Source organism: Chiroxiphia lanceolata, chromosome 20 (genome assembly GCF_009829145.1).
Source record: "Chiroxiphia lanceolata isolate bChiLan1 chromosome 20, bChiLan1.pri, whole genome shotgun sequence".
Lineage (NCBI taxonomy): Eukaryota > Metazoa > Chordata > Aves > Passeriformes > Pipridae > Chiroxiphia > Chiroxiphia lanceolata.
In genome coordinates, this window is record NC_045656.1 from 5,031,347 (window position 1) to 5,044,369 (window position 13,023).

General features: G+C 52.4%; 1 protein-coding gene across 1 annotated transcript in view; it reads left to right on the forward strand.

Annotated features, from left to right (window-relative positions):
• The window catches only part of CUX1 (cut like homeobox 1), a 271,733-nt gene that overhangs the window by 252,744 nt on the left and 5,966 nt on the right, over positions 1–13,023 (forward strand). The window contains exons 15-20 of the mRNA XM_032707454.1: positions 7,517–7,653; positions 8,082–8,148; positions 9,348–9,460; positions 10,058–10,174; positions 12,389–12,472; positions 12,749–12,805. Coding sequence (XP_032563345.1) covers positions 7,517–7,653; positions 8,082–8,148; positions 9,348–9,460; positions 10,058–10,174; positions 12,389–12,472; positions 12,749–12,805 — 575 coding nt within the window. The remainder of the gene's footprint in view (positions 1–7,516; positions 7,654–8,081; positions 8,149–9,347; positions 9,461–10,057; positions 10,175–12,388; positions 12,473–12,748; positions 12,806–13,023) is intronic.

Consider the following 13,023-nt stretch of genomic DNA (forward strand, 5'->3'; position numbering starts at 1 on the left):
CCATGGAGATAGTTGGATCTTTGTGGTAGGTTCATTGGGGCAGCCCTTCAAAAGGGATGTTGAAAATCTCCTCTTGGGAAGAAGTTTTAAGCTGTGTGTTCCCACAGACCCTCAGTGGTCAGCACTGGGACGTTCCTGTGTGCCACCACTGCTCCTGCTGGGACAGAGCTGCTGCTGGGGTTGGATGGGTGAGATTTGCATAAGGAAGCGTTACAGGGATTTGCTGGATTAATGGGAAAAGCCCTTGTTTGTTGGATCCTTGGGTGCAGGAGGAAGTTGGCACCTCAGTGCCACAGGTACTGGCCATGGTCCAGCTCCTGCCCCACCATCAGCCAGAGGCAGTTCTGTCTTTCAGTGGGAAGGGGGATATTTTTCCACATGGCATTGTGTTCCCACCAGGTAAGAAACTGTGAGTGGCTGACATGGTGCTTTTGGGCCCCAATTCTTTCCTGTTGGAAATGCTATCATTTTCTCCTAAGTATTTCTGTTTTAATGGAAGTGGTGAAGAAATTGTGTTCTTGCCAACAGAGGGCTTCAGAAAACATGATTTGATTACAGTAGAGCATTTTATTTTCTTTTTGCTCCAAGCTATGGGAAACTGATAAGAAAATTCAAACTGTTTTCTTGAACTCTTCCTAGTTACCCATGTAATTATCTTAGAACCCTTGGAAATAATCCCTTCTTCTATGAAATCTCGATCCTTACAGGGTGAATTTATTAAGCAGCGCTGTGTTTCTTTGCTGGGGGCTGTTTATTTTGGAGTGGCTGGGCCAGGAGGAAAGGGAAGGAGAAATCCTTCAAACCTGCCCTTCCCAGCAGGCCCTGTAAATGTGAAAAAAAAAAAGGAGAAAAGGAGGGGAGGGAGAAGAGATCTCGCCTGTGCCTCCTCTGCCAGCAGCTGGCAGAGAAACCCAGAGGGGTGGGTGGTGAGTGGGGCAGGCACCCATAGAGACATGGAGTGGTTTGGGTTGGAAGGGACCTTTAAAGGTCATGAAATCCAACCCCTTGCCATGGGCAGGGATGCCTTCCACTGGACCAGGTTGCTCCAAGCCCCATCGAGCCTGGCCTCAAACACTTCCAGGGATGGCACAGCCACAGCTGCTCTGGGCAACCTGTGCCAGGGCCTCCCCACCCTCATCGTAAAAAAACCTTCTTCCTTAGATCTCGTCTAAATTGTATTTCTTTTTTCAGCTAATTTCTTTTAGTTGAAAACCACCATCCCTGGTCCCACCTCGCTGCAGTTCAGTGGCTCCTTCTGCTCTTCCCCAAGGCCACCTTCCAAGCTGACCCTGAGGGCACTGACAGAAAGGGCTGCAGGGATCAGAGAAGGATGCTGATGCTGGGGCAAGAGGATTTTTTCCCTGTGCAACCTCCCAGCCCTTTGTCACTTGGGCATATGAAGTCTCAGATATTGTTCTCAGGGTGTTGGATATGAATCTGCTTTCTATTGTCCCCTTTTCTCCCTGTCTTTTTGACAGCACCTTAAAGTAGAACAGCAGGGTTGTTCTTGACTGGTGCCAGTCCCAGCCCTTCCTGTGTGGGACTGCACATCTTCTACATCATCCCTGAAGGACATCACTGAAATTCTTGATGTCTTTGCTTACAACCTCTGTATCTACAGGGAAACCTCACTGCTTCACTCCTGGAGCTTTTCCAGGGCTGGTATCTGTGCATAAAGACCAGGTAGATTGTGCTAGAACTTGCAGATGGCTTTTAGAGGTGTCATTACTCCTTTCTTTTCATCATCTCCTTGCTTTTTTCGCCCTTTCAGAAACCTTGCAGGAGGTCTGATCACAGAATGATCTCATGGCAGGTACAAGTAAACCAGGACAGCCCAGTGGATACCCATAAGCAACATTGCAGGCTGAGATGATTCCCAGATTCCAGGCATTTTGGCTGCTCAGGTGCTCTTAGAGCTGAGTGACCTGGAGATTTCTAGAGAAGTTGCTTTAAAATGTCCCAAAAACCCAGTTCTTGTGTGACTTCTGTAGTGCTGGTGGGATCTCTGGAGCACTTGATTTCCAGTATCTTTATTCAGTCTTGGGAGATTCGTGGAAGAATGTGGTCCCTTAGGATGAGAGTGATTTTTCATTGCCTTCTGTGAGGTGAGATGCACCTCAGCAGACAGCCCAGCTGGGTTTTTGCACCACAGCCTACTCTTTGGCCTTTACTCTGAAGAGATTTGCACCTCAGATCCCAGGAGACAGGGCTCTGATGCCATATGGAGAAGAAATATTCAATCTTTCCCTGCCTCCTTGTCCTGTTTCTCAGCCTACTGACAGCTCAGTGGTGGCCCCAGGGAAAAGGCTTTGCATGAAGACAGATTGAGTGACTCCCACGTGCTCTGGGCCGTGCAGAAATGCTGTCCCTCACCATGAAAAGGTCAAGACAGAACTGCAACCATCGGGCTGTACAACACTGAAAGGCCTTGGACAACCTTCCTGTTGCGGGGAGGATTTTGGCTCAGATCTTTCTTCCTTGGCACCTTCATAGATCAAAAAGAGGGCAGAGAAAATCATCCCGTGCATCCAGGATTGACTCTGCAGCGTGCTGACCGTGTCCCCCTCACCCCTTCAACCCCAAAGCACAGGGTCAAGTCATCTGCCTTTGATTCTCCTGGAAGGGCAGCAGGACTTTGGGCAAGAACAGTCTTTTTCGGACTTTCTTAGAAGGTAAATGCCAAGTGTTTCAAGAGCCTGAAACTGTGCCTTAGTTTGTGTATAAACCTTGGGAGCTCTGGCATCAGGTAGAGCCGGAGGTAAGGCTTTGTTGGACAGGGATGCCAGGAAGTCTTGGCACTTATTTCTGCATGGGGAAGAACCATGATTTCAACTTCCAAGTCACTGTCCACAGCAGCCCAGCCATTAACTGGAGTGGCCCAACGTGGGGAAAGGTGAACAAGCTGGAAAAATCAAAGGGCCCGTGGTGGACTCTGCTTCCTGCTGCTTCTTTTGGCTTCTGCTCCTGCTTCTGGCACTCTCAGACACCCGTGTTTGTGTTGAGTGAGTCTCCAGCTTTGAGCCCTCATGCCAAGGTACTCCAAGGTTTAGTTATCTTACCATCATCTTCCTTCCAGTCAGTAAAATACACTTAAACCCTTTGAAGTAGTGGGTTTCAGTGCACTTCAGTTGACTTTTCAAAGAAAGCTCCCAGCGTGCCACATCACTTCTCAGCTTGTTTTCTTGGGTTTTTTTACAGTTTATGTAAATTTGAGGAGGCCAGACAGTAACGGAGGGAGATTAAAAAGTTCCCACAAGGCAAATCAGGGTGTGAACTTGCAGAGCATCAGCTAATTTGCCATAACTGCCCATGTGTGTGCTCCTACCCTGATCCCTTCAGCAATACCACTTACCTCTCATTTCCTTCGGGCTCAGAGGATATACATGAGCAGTTACTTCAGTCTCATGGATGTGTAGCAAGTTACAGCCTATCTCACCCCAAGGTGATTTATTCATCTGTCTGTATCCTCAGTAATCAAGCCACCATCTTATGGAAAGATTGCCTCTCGTTTATTTATGTCTGGCCTTATAACTTCAAACTAAGTTGCTAGTGTGTCTTAATTTTCTCCATCTGTGAAAACAGATGCTGTTTATTTTGGATGATTTGCCAAGGGAGCCCAATTGCTGGGGCTTGTTACAGGAGTCAGAGTTGCTGTTGCTCCGTGGCAGCGCTGGGCTCGTGGTCTCACAGGCCCTCCCGATGAGCCCTGGCATCTGCCAGGCTCCCTGTTCCCCTCCAACGTGCCCGTGGAGACTGGGGCTCTGGGATTGTTTTCCTCAATATTCACTGCAGGGATTTAACCTGCAGCTTTGGAACGGCACAAGGCTCACGGGGCTGTTCACAGTGAAAGAAGTGTGAGGTTCATCTGAATCTTTTATTCTCACTTTAGGACTGTTTTGTTTTCACTCTGTGTGAGGCACCTTCGTTCTCTCCACGTGGCCTGTCCACACGCAGATCCTTTATGTTATTTCCAGGAACACACATCCCATGGCAGTGTCATCCATGGCTGTGCTCCCCCAGCAGTGGGTTGGAGGTACATTTAGACTTCCCAGAACAGACATCTTTAGATCACATCCTTTGAGCAGAGGCTCTTCCTGATCACTCATTCAGTTTGGGGCAAGATATCACTGAATCATCAAATGGTTTGGGTTGGAAGAGACCTTTAAAGGTCACCAAGTCCATAAGCAGCGACACCTTCCACTGGACCAGGTTGCTCAAAGCCACATCCAGACTGGCCTTGAGCACTTCCAGGGGTGGGAATAGTCCAGTCTCAGCTTCTCATTTCCTGTGTATCAGACAAGGATAAATTGGACCTTCCTGCACCCGCCAAGGGGGCACTGGAGCGTGGCACCAGCCAAGGTAGGTGGCTTCTGCCAGCGTGTCCTGCCCAGTTGCTGCACTACTTCACTTTTCTTTGTGAGGCAATGGCAATGTCAGGCCCAGTTTCTCCACCACCTCAAAAGACAGAGTTTGAGGCTAAAGTTACTGTTCTTTAAAACTCAGTTTCCCCGGGGCTTCACCTCCTTTGTCCCATTATCTTCTGCAGTACCTCTCCGTCTTCCGCAGCGTTTGAGGTATTTGCACATCTGAGGGGTCAGAGCAAAGGTTTTCCAGCGCAGCAGCTCAGGGAAGACAAAGGCAGATTTCCTTTTGCTGGATCTCAATGCCAGAGCTGACCTGTCTTCCTGGGAGAGCTGTCCACCCGCTGCTGGAGGTGAAGAGTCGCTGGCAGAGAAGTGACGAACTCGCGGGTGGTCACGGCCCCTTTGAAAAAAGAAAGTTATGATTAAAAAAAAAACCACCAAAGCCCCGCTGTGAAGAGTGACACTGATAGAGAGATGAGAGAGAAACTGTGCATTTGGTTGCTTTCAGTGTTAGAGATGGGTCCAGTCTTTTCTCTTTTTGTGGATGGTTTGCAGAAGACTGGCCAAGGCCGAGTGAAACCTAAGGGAAGGAAGGATGCAGATTCCTTTAAAAGTGGGAGATGTGTTTCTTTGCTCAGCCCTTTTTCTCTCAAGCAAATAGAAAAACTCAGTCCACGCAACTCAAAAGCCAAAAGTTACGTAGCTTTTAAGCAAGAGACGGACCCAGGAGGTGGGACCCAGGGCTTGGGTCACCTTCTGCAGGATGCCAAAGCTCAGCTCTGCAGAGGATTTTTTGGGCAGGGTGGGAGGCCAGGGAACATGTCCTGCCCCAGGCAGCCTCCACTCTGCTCCCAGCGTGGTGCAGCCTGGGCACAGTGCTCAGCCCTGCCTTGTGCAGGATTGGGCCCCACAGCCCCTGTTTGGCCAGTAATAGCTCCCCAATTACACTTTGATGCAATTTAAAAAGGTTGCCAATTGAATAATTAACCGTAGGGAAGAGGTTTTCTTCTTTCCAAATCTTGTTAATGCAAATATTTTGCATCAGGCCACCCATGTTTTGGAGCAGGCAGCAACTCCCAATTCCTGGAGAAACACTGACCTCCAGTGGGATGTGCCTTTAGCACAACCACTTCTGCTCGATCCTGAGCCTTTTATTGGGGGCTATAAACTACATATGGAGAGGGGAGAAAAAATAAATCCATGGTTTGTGTTCAAAGCATGTATCACCTCCACTTCCCTGCAGGAAGCCTTGATCCTTTGGAATAACATGGATAGGACAGGAGGAATGGCTTTAAACTGAAAGAAGTTTATCCAATCTAGTTTTAGATTGGATATTGGGAAGAAATTCTTCCTTGTGAGGGTATTGAGGCCCTGGCACAGGTTGCCCAGAGAAGCTGTGGCTGCCCCATCCCTGGAAGTGTTCAAGGCCAGGTTGGACAGGGCTTGGGTCAGTTTAGTGGAAGGTGTCCCTGCCCATGGCAGAGGTGTTGGAATGAGATGGTCTTTAAGGTCCTTCCCAACCCAAACCACCCTGTGATTCTGTGATATGAACATGGAAATTGTGTTTCATATAATGGAATTGTTTAGATTAAAAAGACTTAGGATCATTGAGCCCAAGCATTACCCCAGTACTGCCACCACTGTCCTCAGGTGCCATGTCTACACAAAAAAGGGGGGGATTTGCCCCACCAAAGCCCCTGCTTCCTGGGAAAGCAGCATTGGCTTTGGGCATCACTTTGTTCAAGCCTCCATTGCTGCTGCTCTCAGTCCAATCCTTTGGCCAGGGCATCACACCCCGTGCAAGGACCCCCCTCCACAGCCAGTTTTGGGGTGTGCAGACTGGCTGCCAGCCTGGCAGGGCTGAGGGAGCTGGAATTGAGCTGCACCCACGTCGCACCCCTCATCTGAAGGCTTCAGAGAGGGTAGGAGCCCCGGGGGTGCAACAGCCTGCCCTTATTGCCCCCCCCCCAGCTCGGCTGCTCCCCAGGCAGCCTCTGCATTTCTTGCTCCCTGGCTGTTGATAAATGAGGATTTTTTTTTGCCTTCCAGCTGTCTGGAATTCAGGGGAATAATTACAACAGGAATTATCAGGGAGGGACTGGAACAGCTGGAATCTGAGCTTTCACCCACCTGGAAATCCAGGCACAGAGGGACGTATCCTGCATCCCTGCGGTGGAGATGCTGGTGGTGCAGAGCACCAGCTCTGAACCTGGAGCTGAGCAGGTTTTTCAGCCAGGGAGAGGCCCAGACATTGCTGGCAGCGAGGGAGAAGGTGAAACAAGTCGATTTCTGCTGCAGGACAGTTCAGGGATGGATTTGCCAACGGAGCACGGAGCTTGCCCTGCAGTGCTGGTCCTGTGCCTCTTGCTGTAGCTGAATTTTGGCCCTAGCACATCTCTCTGTTGCTTCACATCTGGGCTGGGGTTATGTGAGGGGAATGAGAGGTTTTTGTTTTGCTCCTGAAGCATTCCAGCAGCGCCTGTTGTGGTTTAGGGTGTGGGTTTTACACTGGGGGGCAACTGGAGAGAGGGTTCCTTTGTAGAAAATTGGCTGAGCAGGGATGCTGGGGGCTGCACAGCCTGACCCAGCTCCTGAGGGCAGGAATGGTCCCACCTGAGCCCCTCCTGGGAGGTGTCCTCCACCCTGCTGTGGCCCCCCCATAGTCACCATCCACCCCATGAGTGCCTGTCCCAGCTCTCACAGCCGGGGATGTGCTGCCCAGAGCCTCTTCCATCGCGCCTTTCCCATGCAGACCTGGGATTCCATCTGTGGGCCTTATCCCTCTCCATGTCCCCCTACTCTGCCCAGCCAGGACGCTGCCAGGTACCCCTGGGGCACTAAAAATACCTTGCTGATACCTTTGAAGCAGCTGTACAGGTAGCTGCCTGCTCCCATTGCCTGCTCCCACTGGGACGTGGCGCTGGTCTTGCCCAGGGACTGTGCCCACCCTGAGGCATCACCAAGGTGGGAGGGACCCCTGGTGCTGAGCAGGGATTGCTGGTGTGCCCTCAGAAATGAGGAGAGAAGGGAGTTGCTGTCCATGAGTTGGCTCTGGTGCTCCAGGTGGGGGTTTCTCAGCTTTTTGGTGTCTGCTTGGCACAGTGAGGGGTTTTGGGCTCCCCCCGGGTGACAGCCCTGGCTCTGTTTTCCAGTGCGCTGTGCAGAGCTGCAGATCCAGCTGACAGAGGCCGTGTCCACGCTGGCTGGACAAAAGGAGCTCGTGGCCAAGCTGGAGCACGACCTCAGCACCATCCAAGCCCTGTCTGCCGTGCACCGCCCGGATGCAGAGGTAACCCCAGCCCTGGCAGAGGGCAGGGGACCACTCCAGATGGCCCCAGGGGTTGGCTGTCACTGCTGCAGGGTCAGCAGCAGACCTGAGGCGTGTTTACCTTCTCTTTTTTTCCCCTTCTTTTTTTTTTTCTTCCTCTTCTTCCTTCCTGACAACTCACCCAGCAGAGGTTTGCATCGTGCCCTTGCACTGGGGTGGGAGGGGGTGGTGGCAGTGGCATCCAGGAACCATCCAGCCCTTCTTCCCGGGCAAAGGCTGGGATTTGAGGTTGAACACCAACCTCTCCATGTTGTCTCAGTCTTGATCCTTGCAGAGTGCCTCGTGGGTGCAGGTGTCGGGGCAGTAGCAGCGTCCAGGAGGGGTTTGCTTTGTCCAGGCACCTTTGGGTGGGTGGGAAATGCTCAATCCCTTCTGCTTGTGCTGCCCAGGGCGCTGCCAGCCCCAGCCTGGAGAAGATCCCTGAGCCCATCAAGGAGGCCACGGCGCTGTTTTACGGTGAGAGGGGGGTGCAAAGCTGGGGCTGTGCTGGGGGGACACCCTGGTGCCATGGGCAGGGTGTCACCTCTCCAGGGATGGCAGTGTGAGGGTGCTCTGGAGCCAGCTCAGGCATCCCCTGCCCAGCATGTCCTTCACTGGGACCAGTGATGGGTTTCCCATGCTGGGCATGGCTCATCCATCCTCCAGCTGTTCCCGAGGTGGTGCAGCAGGCACGTGCCAGGCCTGGCTCTGTGCTGAGCTGGTGAACCCAGGCTGAACCAAACACCCTGTGCTCTGCCTCCTGCTCCTCCCACACCAAACTCCTCTGGAGACAGCGAGTGAAACATTTCCTTTACATCAGCTCCTGTGCTGAGGTCTGCAGGAGAAAATGAATTGAAAACAAATAACTCCTGGCTCCTCTGGAAAAAAAAACCAAAAACAAACAAACAAACAAAAAGCAAAACAGTTCCTTTCCTTTTTTTATTTTCTTTTTTTGTTGTTGTTGGTTTTGGTTTTTTGGGGGGTTTTGTTCTGGCTTTTTTTGTTTTGTTTTGTTTTGAAAGGTTCTGAAAACACACGATAAACAATATCACAGCAACAGTCCCACCAAGCCAAACAACCTGCAGCCACCCATCCTGCTCTATGAATAGCTGCTCTGTGCAGCCAGTTGAGTCATGGCCTTGGGGACATATTTCTCCTTGGCCCTGGATGCCTCCCACTGCTGGGAAGGAAGAGCAGGAAGGATTTGCCACAGATTCCCCCCAGGCACCCAGAGAGCCCCATCGTGGGGGCAACCATGTGGTGCACCCCAAATTGGGTTCCCAGGCACAGCAAGCTGGTGATGGCTGCAGGGTCGGGGTAGGGGAGAGATGAGTGTGGATGGAGGGTCTGGTTGTGGCTCTCTGGCTTTTTTTAGGGCTGCAACTGCTGCAAAAGCTACAGGAGAGAGTCTGGTAGAGATGGGAAGGGTTGTGGTCAGGGAAAGGCAGCCATGGGTTGTACCAAATAATGCAATTGGTTTTCCTGTACATTTCCAGGATAAGTCCCTAAAAATGAAAAACAAAACCCACCCAAACCATAAACTAGTCCATGCTGCAGTAACTGTATACAGGAGTTTATCTGGGTGCCCCCAAAGTCCCTCAGTGTCACAGAGAGGATCCCTGGGGTGGATGGTGGGCATCTGCCAGGTCATCTCTCATGCCAAACCTTGTCCACAGGTCACCCTCCATCCCCTGGCACCTCATTCCCTGAGGGGCAGGTGGACTCACTCCTCTCCATCATCTCCAGCCAGAGGGAACGCTTCCGGGCCAGGAACCAGGAGCTGGAGGGGGTATGTCTGGTGGGGAGGGGGCTGTGGGGGCTGCAGGACCTGGGGCTGCTGCTTTAGTGACCTGCAGGGAGTTTAGTATCAGCCACTGCAAGCAAGAGGAAAATATATTCTGCTGTGAGCAGGCCCAAAGCCTCGCCCAGCCCATCCCTGTTGCTCCAGTTTGAAAGCAGGTCCAAATCCCTGTAGCCTCGTGGGTGTTTGGCCACCTGGCACAGCATTTGGGGGCACCGTGGAGAAAGCACGTAGGGAATGCGGTTTGGGGTAAAAATCCAAACTGAAGGACAGCTCAAAACAACCTTTTCAAAGCCATCAGGTTGGCTGTGCACCTCCCATGGGGGGCCACGTCTCAGCCCAAAGCCACCCACGGCCACCTTGGCTGCCCCAGCCCTCCTTTGGGCACGGAGGGATGTGGTTCTTCGTGGTTCAGGGCTGGGAGCCGCACTCTGCCACACCCGAGGCAGTTCTGATTTGGGAGCAATTGTAATTCAAAGCCCCAGGGGATTTTAACTCCTGAGAAAGGACTGGCTGGATGCACCAAATCACCCCCAGCTCCTACCTCCCACCCAGTTAGATCCCGTTTTCCCCTCCTTGCTGCAGGAGAACCGGATGATGCAGCACACGGTGCACGCGCTCCAGAGCGAGCTGGACAACCTCAGAGCTGACAACATCAAGCTCTATGAGAAGATCAAGTTCCTGCAGAGCTACCCTGGCCGGGTGAGTGTCCATCTGTCTGTCTGTCTGTCCGTGCTCCAGCTGGGTTCGCACACATGGACAATCCCCAGGCTCAGACCATTGCCCCACAGGAGCAACGGGGAAATTGTGCAGTACTCACATTCACCTTGCATGGAAAATGGGAGCTAATTGAGGTGGAAAAGGGTGCAGTGCTCTGCCCACAGGAGCAGGGACCCAGCCTCTCTGCTGGGAAGGCTGTTTTGATCTGTGCTGGAGGGTGTCTGACATCTAAGCCAGAAGCTCAAATTTCCCCACTAAAAGAGCTGCTACACCCCACTTTCATGCTCATTGCTGACAATGTGATGCTCCAGCAGGCAATCACAGATGGTCCTGCCTGACCATGCAGACAGCAGTTAAGCTGGGACCTCCTGCAATAAGTCCCTGCAGTTAGAGCCTGGAAACTCCTCCTGTGCTCATTCCCCATCACCCTGAACTTCTTGTAGCCAGCAGAGAGAGCTGCTCCCTGGTCAGCCAGAAGACAGACAGTCCTAAAAGAGAAGAAACCAGCCCAAAAACATCCCATCAACACCAGGAGGAGGCTAGGGAGGGGAAACAGTCTTAGCTGCAACCTGCTCTGCTCATGCTGTGTCCCTCGGGAGGTTCATCCCTGGAAATCGTGGGGGTTTTGCAGGCAGGTCAGGCTGCCTGGAAGCTTTCCCTTGCAACCACTTCCCTGGTCAGAGCCAGGCTGTCCTGACCTCGGGCTTCCCTTATAACTGCAAAAGTCCCACGAATGAAGGGGACACCAGTTCCCTGCCATCCCACCCCCCTCTGTGCTCCCTTCCCGTGCTGCCTGGACCGAGTCCGTTTTATTGACAGATACTTTAATAGCATTTGGGTAAGGGAAACTCCTACAGCTGTGAAGGACCTTATTTGGTTCTTTTATTTATGTCTCAGTGATGACGCCAGGTCACCCCCTCTGACATTTTTTCCCATTTCTCCTGCGGAATATCATACCCATGTTTATCCACGGCCACAAGGCAACCCCTGCATGCCATTGACATGAGCTCAAAGAGCAAAACCCTCCATGGCAGCAGCGCCGGGGGATTGCATAATTCACCCCCTAATCGGGCATGTGACACGTTAAAAATACTCCTCAGAGATCATTCAATAAGGCCAGGCCGTGGCGAGTTCATCGCCCCTAAATGGGGAGCTGCTCTCACCACGGTGACCTGTGGGATCGGGTTGCGGGGTGTAAGGGCACATTTGCTAAAGGTTTACACAGCAGAGTTAACAACCAGCCATGGTGGCTGGGCAGGACAACCCACTGCACGCAGGAACAGGCACAGAAGGGCCTCGGTGAATGCCTGGCAGGGCAGAGAGGGAGAGGGACAGTGCTGGGCAGAGGGGGTGGATTAGCACCAGAGCCCTTGAGCCAGAGCTTGCACCAGGCTGTGCCCGTGCCCGTGCCCACGCCCATGCCCATTTCCAGGCTGGGTTTGGGTAGGAATGATGTGGAATCTGCAGTTCTGGTGACCTGCAGAGGCAGCGTTGCAGGAAGGAGGAGCAGAGATGTGCAGGCTGCACGAGCATCCTCGGGGCTTGCTGCTGCCAGGGCTCTACAAGGGGAGCCTCTGTCCCAGGAGAAGGATAAAATCCAGCCTGTCTGAACCCACCCAAATCTTTCCCTTCTTTGCACTTCATTTTCCTTGCCCTTTGCCCAGCTAAGAACAGCCCTGTGTTTAAAGAATGATTTCCTCCTCCTAAACCTCTCCCTCCTGTGTGGCCCAGCAGCAAAGGAATTCAGAGAGGGATTTACACTAGCCCAGGTGGAGCTCTCTGGGGTGACAGAGAGGAAAATTATTTCACAGAAAGGGCAAAAAATAGGGAGTCACAGGAGAAACAGGGAGTCCCCATGGAAGAATCCGCTGACGTAACAACCTGGTCTAGTGGAAGGTGTCCCTGCCCATGGCAGGGGGTTGGAACTAGATGGCCTTTAAGATCCCTTCAACCCAAATCATTCTACAATTTTATGAAGAAAGGACTTTGTTCAATAGCTCCTGTTGTGCTTCTCCTTTCCAAAAGGGACAGATGCTGTCTGTCACAGCTCTGGGCTGTGTTGCTCCATCTTTTGGGGGTCATTGCTTCCAAATGAGCAGCCCAGGGGGACTGGGGGGTTGTGTCCCTGTTCTGGGTGTCCACACACCCTTTGCATCCCGGGGCCCACTGGTTCTCACCCTGCCTTTGCTCCCCCAGGGCGGCAGCAGGGATGACACAGAGCAGCGCTACTCCTCCCAGTACGAGGAACGCCTGGACCCCTTCTCCTCCTTCAGCAGGAAGGTATGAAAAGCCCCTGGCACTCTCCTGTCTGCTGTGGGATCATTGCCCAGCTGAAATCCAGGGATAGCACTCTGAAAGAATAAAACACACTCGAACGCCATCCACTTCAAAAAATAAAAAATAAAAGTCATTGTGCCCCTGGATGATGTCCCCTGTGGCTGGGAGTGGGGGGCAAATAGGAACATCTTGGAGCACAGAGCTCCTTCCCTGGTTTGCAAACTCCAAATTTGACCCTTTGAGCCTCAAAAATCAGCTTCTTGTGTGGTTTCCTTGCAGGAACGCCAGCGGAAGTACCTGAGCCTCAGTCCCTGGGACAAAGCCACGCTGAGCATGGTGAGTGGGCTGCACTGCTGTGCATGAGTGGGAGGTGAGAGGTTTTTATCCCAGCTCCTGCATGAGGAATGGGGCTGCTGGGCTTGGCCTCAGGCAGTGAGGGGCCCCCCTCCCTGCTCCCCCAGGCCGGGGTGCAGATCTCACCGGGCCATGCTGGGGCTCAGTTTAGGAACAGTCACTTTCTTCCCTTGCTGCCCAGGGCAGTGGTGGAGTCACCA